The sequence below is a fragment of the Cupressus sempervirens genome, chromosome 3, assembly GCF_028749045.1.
Source record: "Cupressus sempervirens isolate cs-2001-9-10 chromosome 3, ASM2874904v1, whole genome shotgun sequence".
NCBI lineage: Eukaryota > Viridiplantae > Streptophyta > Pinopsida > Cupressales > Cupressaceae > Cupressus > Cupressus sempervirens.
The window spans coordinates 778615863-778634592 of record NC_143120.1 but is presented as its reverse complement, the minus strand read 5'-3'; the positions used below and the strand labels follow the sequence as shown (position 1 = coordinate 778634592).

At 34.2% G+C, this 18730-nt stretch overlaps 1 protein-coding gene across 4 annotated transcripts in view; it reads left to right on the top strand.

Moving 5' to 3' along the window:
• Positions 1–1297: 1297 nt before the first annotated feature.
• The window catches only part of LOC149569099 (AMSH-like ubiquitin thioesterase 3), a 186191-nt gene continuing 168758 nt past the window's right edge, over positions 1298–18730 (top strand). The window contains exons 1-2 of one of the 4 annotated variants that reach the window (XM_089821878.1): positions 1298–1595; positions 1763–1827. In XM_089821878.1, the coding sequence (XP_089678004.1) occupies positions 1488–1595; positions 1763–1827 (173 nt within the window). In that variant the 5' untranslated portion in view covers positions 1298–1487. Of the gene's footprint in view, positions 1596–1762; positions 1828–15696; positions 15955–18730 lie in introns of those variants that run through there. The other 3 variants (XM_089821881.1, XM_089821879.1, XM_089821877.1) reach the window with 3 other exon arrangements.

Sequence of the window (18730 nt, the reverse complement as noted above, 5' to 3'; positions counted from 1 at the left end):
TACATATACATATCGTATATTTCAATATTTCAAAGAACAAAATTTTAAAATGTAAATAAAAAATTTAGCTTAGCTGCAAGACTATTAATTAAATAATGGAAAAGTAGAGAACATTCCTGAATCATTTTAAATATATTTTATTGTTCCCTATATTTAAAAAAAAAAAAAATCAACTAATAAATATTAAAAAATTGTGAAAATATAGTAAATTTTGAATTTTGAATTAAAAAACAAAACAAAAAATTAACTTGTTGCACTTTCACATCTTATATGTCTTACATCATCATGTTTCTAAATTAAATAAGGAGAAAATAACAAAAACAATTAATTTGTGAGTTTTGATTCACAACACCCAAAGTCAATGAATTTTAACTCTGCATCATTCCAACTAATTTTTATATAATTGAATTTATTTTAAAATTTGATTTAAACGAAGAAAATCATTAAATCTTAGAAGTTAAAGTAGAAAATTTAAATTCATTTATAATTACAATTTATTTTTTAATTATTAATTTAGAAAATATTGAAATTATAATAATAATTATTATTGAAAGTTAAAAATATTAAAAAAATCATCCAAATCAAGCAAAATATATACTTCCATATTATAAAAGTGTACCATTTTAAAAAAACTAATTTAATATAGTTACTACTGGCTATGAAAACGATGTGGCAGTGACTTTCAAAGCATGTATGATATAAGCACCATAATTTGCCCAACGCCATTTTGCCCACCGCCATAGTCATTAATATTTTGATGAAATTGAAGGGATTTTCGCTAGATGTTCAATGCAATCAAAATAAAACAAGGAAGTAGCAATAAAAAGTGCAGAAATATCAGGTGGACTAAACAATAAAGAATCGACTCAACTTCAACGCTACTGATATTCTCCCCGCTGAAAATAATAACGTCCTTTGACCGGTCCTTTATATCGACACATCCGTCACTATCGTCATTTCTCTATTTTTTAAACAAAAAACTAATAAAAGCACTAGGAAAATCAAATGAACCAATAAGAAAATAAAGAAATTTGTTTTGACCTCAAAATTAGAAATATCAAACACGGTGAACCATATCATATATTAATGTTTTCAAAGTTTGAAGGGCGAATTAATTGTCTATAAGCAAAGTAGTCGCTGCCTTTATAAAGGCAGGGACTAATAATAAAAAAAGTTGCACACCTACCAATCAAAATATCAACAAATATAATGTGTTAATTTTTTTTCGTACAATAAATAAATTGTTCTAATTAGACAAACAAATTAAAATGTTGAAGTGCATTCCACGGAATAGAATATAAATGACGGCATAAATTTTAAAACATAAGCTTAGAAATCTTAAAAAAAAAATCTTCAAAAACAAGAACAAATCCCAACGGGACAGCTCTTATTTTTTGGTTTTGTAATTTGTTTGCCGAAAGATTTTGAAGGTTCAAAGGACAGCGGAGAGACGAGAATTACACCAGTTGATAGTTATTAAATAAAAAATGAAAAACGCTCTAGACTCGGCTTATACATCGCTGAAAGTGGTGGACGTGGACAATCGCATTCCTATGCGTTATTACTATCGAATTGCTAGAAATCTCATCAACCAGGTAACAATACTTCCACTTTAACCAAATTTTCAATAGTACAATACATGATATCTTTGAGCTGTTGAATTCTATCGCTTTGTATCCGATTCATGAATTTTGTAGGAATGGCTTTCAGTCGGGGTTTTATTTGTATAGTTAACTTTGAATTATGGATATACGGTTTTCAGGCGAGGGTTTATCGGGAGGAGAACAATTTTACAGACCTGTATATCATATTGCTCAGGTTTTCCAGGTGATTTACTTCATCGTATGTTAACTTTTTATAATATTAGTATTTCAAAATGTAGTTTGGTAGCCTTGCTTATCATTTTGACCATGATTTTATGCCTAGATAAATTTCACCAATTTTTTTTCGATTTTTTAATTGTGTCATGAGCCTTTTTAAGAACGATAACTTTTCTTTTTGCTGAATGGACTGCCGCCAAGTTTTAGTGATGACTAGTTTTGACAATTAAGGTGGTATATAGGGTTGAGCGAAGCTTCGGTGGTTTAGGTGATATTTAGAGTCAGCGCCTTCTGGCCAGCTTGCTATTTGGTGTATGAGACTGTATGCTCCATGAATTTTAAGTTAATTTAATCTCGTAGGCAAGCTTGGTAATAAACCAATCCTTTTCAATCCACCTCCACATCGTTAGCTTCTGTTTAGTAAATTTACGAGTATTTTCTACAGAGATAATTTCGCATAATTGTTTCAATTTATATGAATTATGGAACCAAGTCGCTTAAGAATGAGTGCAATTTGAACCGAGACCAGCAGCTGAGAGCTTGGACATGAGTAATCAACACAAATGTCAAATATTTACGCTTTTTCGAGCTTAGTAATCTGCTGATAGCATTGTAGTGTTTGTAAAGGGTTTAACTGCTGGAAAATGAAATACTGCAAAAGAGTCACCTTCATCAAGTAAATTCTCTTTCAAAACCTATTCTAAAGCATGATTCACGAGTAGCAAACACCACACTGTTAATATATGGGGGCAAATGTAGTTGAATGAGGAGTCAACTGTTCATATTCTAGTTACTACTTTTGACATCATGATGATGGTTTTTTATGCTGAGGAAAGCAAGCAATAGGTGAAAGAAATAATTCACAGCAGGTTTATCCACTCATTTTGGTATCTTTTTCTGATACCTTAGAACTTCATAATAACGATTCATAGGCCTGTTATTTTTCCGTGTGATATTCATTTCTGTGACTCTCAGAATCATTATTAATCCATGCTTTTTTGGTTTGATTACTTTATGTTTGCTTCTTGGTTTAATCTACTGCTTTGATCATATCAATTTCTGGGTTTTTAAAATTTAGAGAAGTATTGTTGTAATTTACTTATCAACACTCCAATGGCAGGAGGGCATGAAGGCTTATGTCAGATTGAGTTCAATAATCATGCTCCCTATTGGCATAAGCCATAAACTTTTCACCGTAAGATGTTTTAGATATATTGATTTACTTTTTTAGGATCACATGTTTTGAGCTAGGGAGATATAGGGCTTAAATGCTAAGTGACACTTATAAGGTGCACATGTCTAAATCAAGCTCTATGATCGCTTCCAAAGGGCTTTGGAATTACACCACATCCTTGAGGAATCATCCATACAAGAAATGTTAGAAGATCAAGAGAATGTAGGCAGTACCCTTGGGAGGTGCTTTATATCCTTCATATGGTTTCTTTGTACTCGTAAGTTAGTTAATATTATTACTTTTGACTCTCGAGGATTCTTTGCAACATGGTATTGTTTTTGGTTCTCTATCAAGCAAGGGAGATAAAGGGCTTAAATGCTGAGTGACACTTATAAGGTGCACATGTCTAAATCAAGCTCTATGATCGCTTCCAAAGGGCTTTGGAATTACACCACATCCTTGAGGAATCATCCATACAAGAAATGTTAGAAGATCAAGAGAATGTAGGCAGTACCGTTGGGAGGTGCTTTGTATCCTACATATGGTTTCTTTGTACTCGTAAGTTAGTTAATATTACTTTTGACTCTTGAGGATTCTTTGCAACATAGTATTGTTTTTGGTTCTCTATCATATCAATTTTTGGGTGTTTAAAATTTAGAGAAGTATTGTTGTGATTTACTTAACAACACTCCAATGGCAGGAGGGCACGAAGGCTTATGTTAGATTGAGGTCAATAATCATGCTCCCTATTGGCATAAGTCATAACCTTTTCACCGTAAGATGTTTTAGATATATATTGATTTACTTTTTTAGGATCACATGTTTTGAGCTAGGGAGATATAGGGCTTAAATGCTAAGTGACACTTATAAGGTGCACATGTCTAAATCAAGCTCTATGATCCCTTCCAAAGGGCTTTGGAATTACACCACATCCTTGAGGAATCATCCATACAAGAAATGTTAGAAGATCAAGAGAATGTAGGCAGTACCCTTGGGAGGTGCTTTGTATCCTACATATGGTTTCTTTGTACTTGTAAGTTAGTTAATATTATTACTTTTGACTCTCGAGGATTCTTTGCAACATGGTATTGTTTTTGGTTCTCTATCAAGCAAGGGAGATATAGGGCTTAAATGCTGAGTGACACTTATAAGGTGCACATGTCTAAATCAAGCTCTATGATCGCTTCCAAAGGGCTTTGGAATTACACCACATCCTTGAGGAATCATCCATAACCCTTGGGAGGTGCTTTGTATCTTACATATGGTTTCTTTGTACACGTAAGTTAGTTAATATTACTTTTGACTCTTGAGGATTCTTTGCAACATAGTATTGTTTTTGGTTCTCTATCAAGCGCTAAATAGAAAAACTATGAGGGTTTATCTTGTTGGCTAAAAGTTTTGTACATTACAGACTACGACTTACATAATTGTGACTTTAGGCAACATTTCATGAGATTTCTCTCTCCTCTCAGCAATAGGGGAGGCTTTCTTCTTATTGTAGGTGGCTTCAACAGGAGCTTAATTGAAATTACAAAAGATGGTTCTCTTGATCAATTCCTCTTTTTTCAGGAATGACTTGCATACAACTCTAATTTTCCAACTTAAGAAAAAGTGCCTTATTGCTACGATAATACTAGTGACCCTGAAATTGATGTAAAAACACCGGGGCAACAATTTACTTTTTATATTTTGTGAAACAAAAGCAGGAACCCAAAGTCTTCTGCATTTGTCTCAAATGAAATCTCAAGCAGAATAATTAGTAAGGCACAAACTCTCTTATTGGATACTCTCAAATTCAATAAAAACACTTACAATTGAAGCCCAAAGTCTTCAAATCTAAGTGATTACATCCACTACTATCTATTACAATTTCTTTCTTGCAACACAAAGTCTTCTAAAGTCCGAATTGGCTTTGAATGTAATAGGCAGCTCAAAGTCTACATGATTAAATTCAAATTCCTCTTGATCAAAGCTCCAAAACTCGTAATCAATATTCAGAAAATGTCGTCACATAACACTTTGAATTAACACAAAGTTTGAAAACAAGTTTCCTCTTTTATTGAAAGCAATTTGATTTACATCTAAGCACAAAGTCTTAGAGTGCACAATACAAAAAGGCAGAATTTTCTCGCCTTGCCAAAAGATGATTATTTACAATGAGCTCCCTCCTTTATATATGAAAATAGGGGAGTGAAAGGTGGAGGGAAAAGGGGCAATCCTCAACCACCTTGACTTTTTCTCTAACAAACTTCTAACTAACTAATTTGACTTATTCAAAGATGCATGCCTAATATAGTTGCAACTTAATTGCATGAGCTGATTGTACATGGACATGTTATCCTGTACTTACAACATAATTTCTCTTTACATGTAATCTCCCTATTGCTATTTACTTAAAGCATATGAAAAATTTGAATCCTTGAGCTTAGTTAGGTGGCTAAGCAATGTGATAAGATCATTGATCTCCTTGAACTTTGACCTCTGCATGCCTTTAGGGAAAGATTGGCCCTCCTTTGAATCAACCAGTTGTCATTAATGAATTTGATACAGTAAGGACCATCTTCGTTCCACCACTCCAAGGCTTTCTATCTAGTGATGCTTGTGACAAATGGAGTGAGAGGAACATGAAAAATCCGATCAATAGTCTTTGGATCAAGATTAATGATGGTATTGTTGTCTTAGTCCATGATAGTTCAGGAGGTTGGATCGAAATGTTTGGCACATGCAAGGATGAACTCGAGTTCATGAGCCGCCACAGAGTAAGGTAGATAGCAAATGAATATGACTTTGTTTGATCCAAGCCATATTCTCGGTGGCTTCAACATTGACTCTTATGATTATTTTTTCCATATTCATGTGTGCTACATCCGTATCTCTAAACTCATCACTGTAGAAAGTTACTTGTGATGGTGGGATAGAGTTGTGGTATCGGTCATACTGGTACTTCATCTTTTTCTTATCTTTGCATTTTTTTGATGCAAGCTCTTTTGACATTGTAGAGTGATGTACCTGTGCAACTGTTATATGAAAGTTCCATAGTGTAAGAGCATCATCATATGAGGAGTCCATAGCAAGCTTTTGCTATGTAAAAACATGGATTTGGGCAAAGTATGAATAGGGAAGTGTATGTGATGATTGCAAAGAGCAAATGAGCAAATGGGTCAAGCTCGAAATGGCTCAAAAATGGCTAGAATTGGAGTGGATTGCATATGCGGACAACGAGCTTTAAAATGTGTAAATGAGGAGTAAAGTGTAATGAAATGGAAACATAACATGCTTTAATAGGCATAAGTCATGCTATGTATCCGACAAGCATGTGGGAATTTTTTTTCAATAATAGGGCAGCCATATGGAGGTTCATGGAATGCAAATTGGCAGGACTTGCTTCCATATTAGAATGTGAGTTTACCCTGACTGCATATGCAAGCAAATGGACCTTGCATATGTAACTTGAAGGAAAAGACGAAAGAAAAAGAAGAGATAACATATATACAAAAACATAAAAATCTGAAAATGGAAATTGAAAGATTTGCAATAAGAAACTCAACAAGACTAAGATGCCTCAAGGAAAATAAGGGAAAAACATACCTCTCTTTGCCAACCACAAAATAACAAGTCTTTTCAAATCTTTGACAAATCGGAAATTAAATTCAAGAGATTTTGGATTAAGATTTGTTTAATATCGCAAGACTTCTATAGATTTCGACATTTAAACATTGGGGATAGTTAAGATTCGAATTTGGACATGTGGAGATAGTTAGAGAGATTAAATGTCCAAAACTTGCAACAAACTTTGACCAAATCAATGCCATATGCAAATGCATTAAAAAATGGTGTCTAGGGCATCATTTTAAGCTTGGAAATGATGAAGAACAAGCTGGAAATTGAAATACATACCCTAGACTTCTTGGAGTGATTGGAAACCAAAAGCAATGAAGAAATGCAACATTTTGGTTAAAACTGTGCCCTAAATGGGCTTTTTTTTTACCAAATGCATGTGTTAAAGAACATGCTTTGATTCCCAAATTTGCCACTCTTTAGAAACACCCAAAAATACCTTCTTTTTTGATCAAAAATGTGATTTTTTTGAAGGAAAACACTTGCCAATATGTTGCTAATACATGGACGCAGCTTTAGAATATGAAAAATGTGCCCAAAAACCCTCCAAATGCAGGCTGCAAGTTAAAACTGAGATTTCCTTGTGCAAATGCATATATTATAATGCATGCAATGTGTTCCAAAATCACCACTAAGCTTCTTTCATTCAATGCTGCCTTTAGATGCATTTTAGGAGATCAAAAACATATTTTAAATGTCATGCAATAGGGCATAAAATCTGCACTTTGTGCTTTTCAAGAAGGTCTTAGTGTAAAACTCACTTTTGGAGACCATTTACATGTTTTAAAATACATGCAATCAAGCCAAAAATCGCTATGTTGAGTTATAAGGCTTTAAAAGTCACTTAAATGCACTTTTGGTGACCAATTACATGTATTTGAAAGACATGCAATTGGGCAAAAAATCGCCACTTTGCCTTGGTGGGATTATAAAACATGAAAACACATTATAAATGCATGTAGTTGGGCCAAAAAATGCCACTTTGTCTTAGGCTAAGTGAAATGGGTTTCCAAATATTACATACACATGCAATTGGGTCCGAAATCGCTATCTAGTGCATTTACATGTTATCAAAATATGTATTTTAACTTAAAATTTCCATTAAGGAGCAATTTTAAAAAAATGTATATGTAATGGGTTAGAAAAACCCCATTTAAATACATCAATATAATTAAAATTAACTTATACATGCAACAACATATGGAAATGAGTTAGATTTTCCCACTTACATTAATTAAATAAGTTAAAAATATGTAAATACATATTAGAAACCCACTTAACACATTAAAACGTGTTATTGCATATAAAAAATCCTTGGAACTTGTAATGTTCCCATCTTTTAGCAGTTGACCAAGTGTGTTTGCGTTAGCCTTGTTCTACATGGTCCCGAGGGCTAACGAAGGGTTTAATGGGATCCTGGAGTGTTTTGGCCTAGTCATTTCCAGTTTGGGCCAAAACGAAGTTGATTTACAAAGTTTCAGGTATACTTACTATTTTTAGTAAGTCGGCAGGACACAGTGCAGGTCAATTTTGGTGATTGGATTCGATAGTCCTCGGTGAGAGCTTTTCGATGAGCTATCACTCGCATTATTCGGAGTCCGATTGCTAATACATTTTAATGCCTGAAGTTTTATTAAAGTAACGTCTAATTTAATTGTAAAATATTAAAGTGTTACTTTAATATTTATTTTATGGTGATGTGTACCCAAGGGAGACATAAGGGGTATTTTAATATATGTTTTATAAATTACACATCTTTTATCCCACATTGCCCATATGAGTTGAGTGGACCCTTGGAAATAGAATAAAAGGAAGCATTTGTGGCTTCATTAGACAGGTTGAATATGAGAAGAAATTGGTGTGTGAGTTGCAGCTTTGTTCTTGGCATTTGAGGACGTCTATCCTCTCTTGTAACATTCTAGACGTCATTCCCTTGGGGTTTGGCCTTTGGAATTCTTTCTTATTGGCTTCATTATCAGGCAGTTTAGTTGCATTTCCGGCTACAGGCAGATTTGATATTTTGCTCATATCTTCTTCACTACTTGTCTGACGCTTATGCCGCTTGGAGGGAATGGTATTATGAAGGTAGTGGACTGATTGGAGGACAAAGTATTGTAGCAGCAAGTTCGTAAGCATGGGCTGGAGTATTATGACAATATTGCTGAAGTAATTAGTGAGTTGATAAATCTGCCATGTATTTGGTTTTATGAATTCTGAAAATAACATTTTATTAGCAGCAGTTCATTTCCACTTTGCATATTATTATAGTTTCTTGCTTGTTTATGTTGTATGATACCAATTCCATGCATGAAACACAACAAACAAATAAACGTTTGATTTCCAGAGTTATAAGGGGTTTTAAGAGGTTGCATGCAAACTATTTGACAAAATTCATTTCAGCAAATTGGTTTAGTTTTATGGGACATCCAGGGGTGTCCATTACAGAACTTAATTCTGAGACATAAAATTTAAGTGCACTTAATTGGAAGTGGGTTTTCACATACTCATTTGCACATGGATATATGCAATATGTAATAAAAAACCCCACTTAAGTGCATTCAAGTTTCTTATGCAATTAAATTTAATATCTAACTATAGCTTTTAATAAAGTAACATGAAAAATAGTCTTGAAATAACCTATTTTCATAAAACATAAAAAGCTATAGTCGAATCAACTCAAATGAGTTGAAATTTTAAAATGGACCGAAAAATCCACTTTAAATATCAAATATAATTTTACTATCATGCAATTGCCAATAAAAAGTCCACTTGTATGAGGTTTTTTAATCAAGATATGTAGTTGTCCTGAAAAACTCCACTTTTTCCCCTATAACTTGAGTTAGACAACTCCGATTTCGACTTAAGTTAGCTCCAAGTGAGCGAAATTCCAAGGTCTACTCACCTAAGGCAGAAAAAGGCTAAAGATATTTTACAACACAAAGAAAAACAAAGAAAGGATGTGGAGCATTGCCAAAAATTGAGCTTTTGCAGTTAGAGAAGAAAAACTCTTACTAGCAAACAATTTGGGATTCAACTCGATGGAAACCTTCAAAAAGAATGCAAAAAGAGGATTAGATAGAATAAAATGTAGGGATAACGAATTGTTCCATGACACCTTATCGACACTTTAAAACAAAGAGGATGTGCCTACGAATTCATAAGAAAATTGTGTAGGGTTGTCCCAATTTTGTGAAGTCAAAATTGAGGACAATAGTGTTAGGATAAATCACGAACAAAAATAACAATTACATGCAAATATAACCAATAATAAAACGCACAGAAGAGAACACAAGACACAAAGATTTAACATGGTTCACCCAATCCCTGGGCTACATTCACCAAACAATGAGTTGAATATTTTATTATCCATTGATTACAACCTGAATACAATCTGTAATCACTTACAACTCAATACTGCCACAAGAAGCTACTATTGCATCACACCTTTTGAAATCCCTATCCTTAAGCCATTTTATACAAGATTTTTGCCACAGTAGGGTTATAGTCAGTTGCAACATGCCGACCCAAAACTTGCTGAGGAATTATAGAGAGTGTACAATACTTTCCTGATCAGTCATTACAAACCAACAATCTCTCGCTTGGGGACTGATCAGGCTCCACACTAGACAACAATCTCCCACTTGGAGACTGATCTAGTAGCAATACCGCTACTCCATGAGGCTCTCATTGGATTGAACCACCCATGACTCAGCTATTCTTTTATTTTGTTTAGTCTAGAAGACCAACTGAATCTGAAGAGGAGTTCAACTTCTCGCTTGTCACTACCTTGGTAAACATATCCATTGGATTATCATTTGTATGTATCTTCTCCAGCTTTAACTATCCATATCCAAAACTGACCGAATGAAATGGTATCACAATTGTATGTGCTTTGTCTTTGAATGTAAAGCATAATTTTTGGAAAGATGAATGACACTTTGACTATCAGTATACAAATAATTATCCCTTTGTGGATGTCCCAGAGAATTGAAGCCATATCATCTCCTTGGCTGCCTTTGTAGCAACAACATGCTCCGGCTCTGTAGTGGATAGAGCATTCACCTTCTGTAATCAAGAAACCCAACTCACTGGTGTCCCACTAACAATAAATACATAACTTGCTATGCTCCACGGAGTTTTCGAGACGGGGACGTATTTCCAGTACGAGGATGGGTCAAAGCCAAAATTTAGGGAATGGTAACTTAGGGGATGATGATTAAAAACATAGGGGACTTTTTTATATAGAGAAACAAAATTCAAGTATGCATATCATAACATCGACAAACCATTCACCATAGACATTTTAGAAGATCAATACATGAAAAATTATCAAATGACAAATACTAAGTGCCTCCATTATAACATATCACATACATATGTAGTAAAATCAAAATGCCTAAAGTCTCCAAGTATTATGCATGAAATTAGAATGGAATAAAGAGAAGTGCAACTAAAATAGTAAGTAGTAAATAGAAATACTAAATGCAATCTTTCCTCACTGCTACTATTGATGTTGCTCTATGTTTTTTTTTTGTCTTAGGAAGTACATCATATCTTAAAATGAGTAGAAGACTTAGTGTTTTGGTGTTTCAATGGACAAATATGGTTTGCATATTTTTTTATTACGTCTTTAAGACAATTACGAACCCGCACAAAAAGAAAAATTTAGTGTTTTGCCTTTACCCAACTAGTTGGAAAAAAGGGAATGGCCAACAGTTTTGGGGACGGTTGGAGGGGACGGCTTGAAGTTTCAGGGACTACTACTAGCGTATCCCCAAGTTTCTTGCCCCAAAATTTTTGCCATTTCGGGAACATTTCTGAATTTGGCAAAAAGGGGACGGCAAAAATCTATCCTTATGTCCCTGTTTCGTCCCCGAGATGCATACAAGCCTAAAAGCATAGGGGACGCTTCCTCGTGGAACATTGATAACCTGTAGTGCTCCGCCTGGTATCAACATCCCCTGTCAAATCTGAGTCAGCATAGCCTTAAATCAGTAGTAGAGCCCCCAAAATGTAAACACTTACTGGATCTTCCTCGAATATCTGAGAATCCATTTAACTGCATTTCAATGCTCAATTCTAGGATGACTCGTATACTTGTTAACAACTCCCACTGCATGTGCAATATCTGACCTAGTACAAACCATGCAGACATCAAGCTCCTTACAACTGAAGCATAAGGTACCGTGGACATTTTATCCTCCTCTTCTTGTGTCTTTGGACACATCTCCTTAGTCAATTCAAATGACTAGGCAAATGTCTACTGATTGCTTTGGCATTCTCCATAGAAAAATGTTTCAACACCTCAATAGAATCAGCTCGAGATAATGTCAGTTTTTTGTTCTTCCATGTCTGCAAATTTTCAAAGTAAGGATTTTGTTTTGCTGTCCCCAAATCCTTCATAGCAAATAAATGTGCTAATTATTGTTTTAACCCCTGAATGTGATCCATGTTAGACTGAGCTACAAGCATATCATCAACATATAAACATAAAATAATGTAGCTATCATCACCCAACCTCGTAAAATAAACACAATGATTTGAATGACATCTAGTATATCCATGCTCATGCATAAAACTACCAAATTTGAGATACGATTGTTGAGGTGCTTTCTTTAAGCCTATAAGCTTTTCTTCAACCTACACACTAAGTTCTCCTTACCTTTGACCTCAAACCCCTGTGGCTATGCCATATATATCTCTTCATCTAGAGCACCATGAAGAAATGTCGTTTTAACATCAAATTGCTCCAAATGCAAATCTCCAATAGCCACAATACTTAAAATAGTGCAAATAAAAGTCATTTTAACAACACAAGAAAATATCTCATCAAAATCAATGCTCTTTTTCTGTACAAATCCTTTTATAACTAACCTGGCTTTAAATATTTTCTTACCTCCATCCTCTTCTTTTATAACTTGTAAACCCATTTATTCTGTAAAGCCCTTTTACTTGCGGGTAACTTACATAAATCCCAAGTCTTATTTTTCAGCAAGAGTCCGTTTTTTCTGTCATTGTTGACTCCTACTGAATCTTTGTATCCACCTGCACAACTTCATCATAACATTTAGGTTCTCCATCATCTGTTAATAAAATAAAATACAAAGAGGGAGAAAATGTGTCTGGAGGTTTACTTAGCCTTGTTGGTTGTCTAACATTCACTGGGGTGTGTGGTACTTATTGTTGTGGGCTATGAGAGGCTGTTGGAACATCATCCTATCATCCAACACTACATAATCATTTTATTTTTTCTCATGCTTTTGTAACAGATCTTTGTATAACACTTTCTCATTGAATATGACATCCCTGCTTCTTACAATTTTATGATTTTTAAAATCCCAAAGTCTATAACCAACTTCATCAATACCATATCCAACAAATATACACTTTTTAGATTTAGCTTCCAGCATGGTTCTCTTTTCAGAATCTATATGTGCAAATGCTTTACAACCGAAGGTTTTGAGAAAATAATAACTCACTTTCTTACCAGTCCATGCATCTTCTGGAATACCACAGCCCAAAGGAGTAGAGAGACTTCTATTAATCAAATATACAACATTATTCATAGTCTCTGCCTACATGTTTAAGGGTAGCCCAACATGCAACCTCATACACCTTGCACGCTCCATTATTATCCTGTTCATGCGTTCAACCACTCTATTTTCTTGTGGAGTCCTTGGAACAACTTTCTCTCTACGAATACCATTACTGGAACAATAATATTCGAGTTCATTGTTGCAATACACACCACCATTATCAGATCTGAGATGTTTTAATCTTTTACCAGTCTCATTTTCAACCAAGCATTTCCATTTCTTAAAAATTATAAATACATCAGATTTTCTATTTAAGGAAGTAACCCCATACTTTTCTAGTTGCATCATCAATAAATGTAACATAATAATGAGAGCCACCAAGGGAAGATACCTAAGTTGGTCCCCATACATTTGTATGCACAAACTCTAATTTCTCTTTTTTCTTTTCCTTCCCACTCTTCACAAAATTAACTCTCTTTTGTTTTCCATACACAATTTTCACAGAAATCCATATTGACACATTTCAATCCAGGGAAAACTTTCTTTGAATGAAGTAATTTCATACCTTTCTCACTCACGTGCTGAAGTCTGTTGTGCCATGGTGCTATTTCAGAATCTCTAGCATCTATTTTTTGTTCTTTCTACTCAATTACAACAACTGTTCCTAAACATTCATTTCTCTTTGAAACAATCAAAGTAGAAGGAACTATATGACCTCTACAAAGATATAAGGTGCCTCTCACACCTTTTGGTACTACAAGGTCCAATTTTTATCATGAAAAGTAACTACGCAACCCTCATCACCTAGTTGCCTTGTCGAAATTAATTTTCTACTCAGTCTTGGAAAGAAGAAAAACATCAACACTTTTTAAGGAAAGAAGAAAAACATCCTCTTCCAATTTATTACTTACCACATTTGCCTCCTTGCTTCCATCTTTTTTGGCTCCTTCATTATTCTTTCGAGTCCAACAATCTTTCTTCTTGTGCTTTGGTTTTCCACAGTACCATCAATCTCTTGGTCCTCTTGATTAAGACCTCTTCCCCATTGATTTTCCTTTCGATTTCCTATGATTTCCAAACTTCTTTCCCCTCTCAGTCGTACTGGCTTTGCTTTGTGCGTTCAAAACAATTCCTGATGTAGATCCACTTGAGCTTTTCCTATGAGTTTCCTCACTCAGAATAACACCAATCACATCATCAAATTTTAGGGTATTAGATCCGGAAACAAAATTACTCACATTCATGACCAAGCCATTCTAGCTTTCAAGCAAAGAACACAAAATCAAGAGAGCCCTAATTTCTTCATCTAAATTAACATTTACATAAGATAATTGACTGGTAATTGTATTAAACTCATTTAAATGATCAACAACAGATCCACCTTCTGCCATCTTCATATTAAATAAATGCTTAATAAGAATTACCATATTTGAAGTGGAGGGCTTTTCATACAACCTTGCTAGGGTTTGCATTAACTCTTCTGTCGTCTTTGCTTTTGTAATATGGAATTCCACCGATTGCACAAAGCATAAACGAGTACTTCCAAGTGCCTTTCTATCCAAAATCTCGCAGTCCTCATTTGTCATAGCAGTTGGTTTCTTGGACTCTCCTTCTAATGGCCACCATAAATCCTTCTGATAAAGATAGTCTTCCATTTGCATTTTCCATAATTGAAAGTTTTGCCAATTAAACTTCTCAACCTTAAGCTTACCCTTGTCTTCCATTTCTCCCACTCAATCATGAGACTTGCCTACAGAGAATAACTGAAACAACTAGGCTTTGATACCACTTATTAGGATTAACCACAGACAAAAATAACAATTACATGCAAATATAACTAATAATCAGAAAATAATAAATCGCACAGAAGAGAACACAAGACACACAGATTTAATGTGGTTCACCCAATCCTTGAGCTACGCCCACCAAACAACGAATTCAATATTTTATTATCCAGTGATCACAACCTGATTACAATCTATAATCCCTTACAATTCAACACCGCCGCAAGAAGCTACTATCACATCACACCTTTTGAAATCCCTAACCCTAAGTCATTTTATACAAGATTTTTGCCACTTTAGGGTTACAGTCAGTTAGAAGTTAGAACATGTCAGCCCAAAAATTGCCGAGGAATTATGGAGAGTGTATAGTATTCCCTAATTAGTCACCACAAACCAACAAACACATCTATAGGTATTTGGTATTTAAAATGAATGTTGTGTCATGATGTTTTTCTGAAGGTATTATGATCTCCATTTATAGATGGTACAAAGCAGCCAAATCTTGGCCGCAGTCTATCAAATTCATCCAAAACAACATTGTTATGAATTTCCATGTAATGCACTACTTGGCTTACAATCTTACATTAGTTAGGGGTATTGCCTAGCTGTGAACATTTATCAGAACTCTGGAAATTTTTTCCTATTTGGGCCTTGCATTTTGTTAAGCTCCATCTTGTTCAGTCAATTGTTTTTTGCGAGGTTATATGTTGTACGGTGTATCCATATGAATTTTTTGTGTTGTATCATGTTTAAAGTAATGTCTGTTCTTCCCAAGTGCAAGTAATGAATGAGGTCTTGTCTATTTTGTTTTGTTTTGTTGTCTATGTGGCTTTTTTAGAATGTTTGCAGGATAATGGAAAGGAGCTCATGAAATCACCTGTCTTGGTGATAAAGAGAGGTTACCACAGGAGAGTTTTTATAAGTTTGATGATCAACATGATGGAAGTATTGTCATTGATGTCAAAGAATGAACAGAACTATGAGCATCGCCAATGTCAAAAGGACAAACATGTCATGAAGAGGTATGGATATAAAGTTGATAAAAGGAATAGGAGTATAGAAGAGTTAGTTTAAATTACAGATTTAAATATTGATATTAAGAAGATGTAAGAAAAATGATATCATACTGAAAATAACTATAAAGGAAGCATCAAACGACATATGCCTGCAAAGTATCATCAGATATTTTCCATAGCAAGCAGTGATGTGAAAAAATCTGAAACGTAAGACAAATATGAAGTAAGTTATCACCATACCACTTACTACATTGGCTAAGTATAAAAATTGGATAGTAACATGAATGGAGCAATTGGATATGATCAATGTAGCAATAGATATACAAAGTTACATCCCAAAAAGTATGCAATGACATAGCACAATGAATATAATATAGGGACAAACACAGTCAACCATATAGACACACAGTATTCATCCTTTCTGCAATGAGTATAACAGCAGGTTGAAAATGATTGCTTCAGCAGTTGACTTTAATGAAGACGGTGAGATGTTTTGAAATCTAATAAGTGTATATAGAATAATCAATGAACAATTAATGAATCAATTTCCAAGGAACATATGTGAAGGAATCAGATTGACTATACAGATAAAGTGATAGCAATGAGTTAATGAATTATTATTAAAGAAACATATGCAGAATTCATCCTGATAAGAAAGCATTATCAGATATATATATATATATATATATATATATATATATATATATAGTATACAACTTAATAAACAAATGATGCAGAGGCTATAATTTATATCATTGTGTCTAACAGCAATATATGCATTGGGCATTCAAAAACAGAAGCATGGTTTTCGATCAATGGTATACATAGCAATATATTTGCCCCACTACGGTGCACACTCATACGAAAATATGCAGCATCTTCAGTGTTTGGGTAATATGAGACAAATGATAGGGATGAGATCAAAACCTGAATAAAAACCATTTGCCATTTCATCGGTTAGTTTGTTTGAACAGAATGATTCATAAACATATATCAGATACACGTGGAGTATTATCAACAAGAAATATTAAAGAGGAAGCAGCTACAAGGAGTTTATCAGCAGCAACAACAATTAATAAAATGACAAGTACTGACAACAATATTTGTTGCAGATATTAAAAATGGGCAAGGTTAGCAATATCAGGTGTTGTTGGTTATGAAAATTGATTGAACAAACCATATATTAAACCAAGGTAGATTCCCAGTCAGCTAATGCAGCGAATCTAATTGGAAAGAACAAACTGTATATATTCAGTGGTTGTGATGGAAGTTTTGGTGGTCAACAACTATAGAGAATAGACTTGATGGTGCTTCAACGAACAGGAATTTTCATCTGGTCAAATATATGAGATTTTTATATTGATTACAAGTTTCAATTGAGATACCATGTGTGTGCAGCATGAAACATTTTTTTTTATCTCCGTTGAAACATGAGTACAACAATGATAATATTCTTTATGCATGGATTTAGCAATTGGTGGCACTTTACTAAGTCAGACAACAATGTTTAGAAGTCGTTGAGTAATTGAATTGAAACTTGCAAACAATTAACTGGCTAGGAAGAATGCATTAGATTTTTCAATTGTCCACATCAGCAAAAGAAGGTTATACGCATCAACATCCAAGGACAGAGAACATAAGTGCCAAATTCTGCGATACAGAATTACTGTACCGTACTCATACCTTGATGGGAAGCAGCGTCCAGATTAGTTTATATCATATTTGAATTAAGGCACAATAAAGTGAAAAGGTGCAAGTGAAAAACAAGTTTGAGATAATAATAATAATAAAAAGCATAGTTCCAAGAATCACGGCGATTCATGCGATTCACGCGATTCGGCGATTCGATTCAAGCCAAACGATTTTTTGTGAATCGGTGAATCGAATCAGCGATAAAGGGTTTATGAAATAATTTACTCACTAAATTTCAAGGGTTTTTTAAATTTTCCGATTCATGGCCGATTCGATTCCGATTCATGGCCGATTCACGATTTGATTCGGCCTTGCCGATTTCGATCCGATTCCGATTCTTGTTACTTTGAAAAGACAAATTTTGGCAAGTCTCTTTGTACGAAGAGACATATTGTTTCCTGAAATGAGGATATATATATGTAAGTCTATAATTTGACAAAGAGGAAGTCGGCGGATGAGAGAAGATAGAAAACAGAGATTTGAGTGAAATGAATAAAGAATTAAAAAGTCTGCAGATATAAGAAGAATTAATAAGGGAGAGTGAAAATAAAGAATTATATATTCAGATTTTTTTTAAAAATCTGATACATAGAGAGAAGAATAATGATGCAAGAGAATTAGATAAGTATAAAAATATACAATCAGATAAAAAATTAATTTGTATATCAGTCAGGGAAATGTTGAATAAATAAAGATATATATATATATATATATATATATATATATATATATATATTTGGAAGCTGACTTGAGGCAAAATAAAATTAAGTGAGAAGGGTGTGTATGAGCAAAGGTTAAAGAATTCATAAATATCAGTTTGAAGAAAGAAAATTGTGCAATTGACAATGTCCATTATCAGTTGAGTTAGCAACATAGTCAAATTGGAAAAGAAGTTTTTTTTGTGCAGTGGGTCGATGCTCACAAAGACAAGGGGTTGGTGCTTCTAGTAGGTCGGTGTCTGCTGTTGTCGGTAAATTCTATGTTGTAGTCGACGGGTAGAATAGCATCCAAACGGGCGCGTGACGGTTGAGTAACCCCTTCGGGAAAGTATATGTACACCGTCTGAAAGGGACTTTGGATCATCATTGTA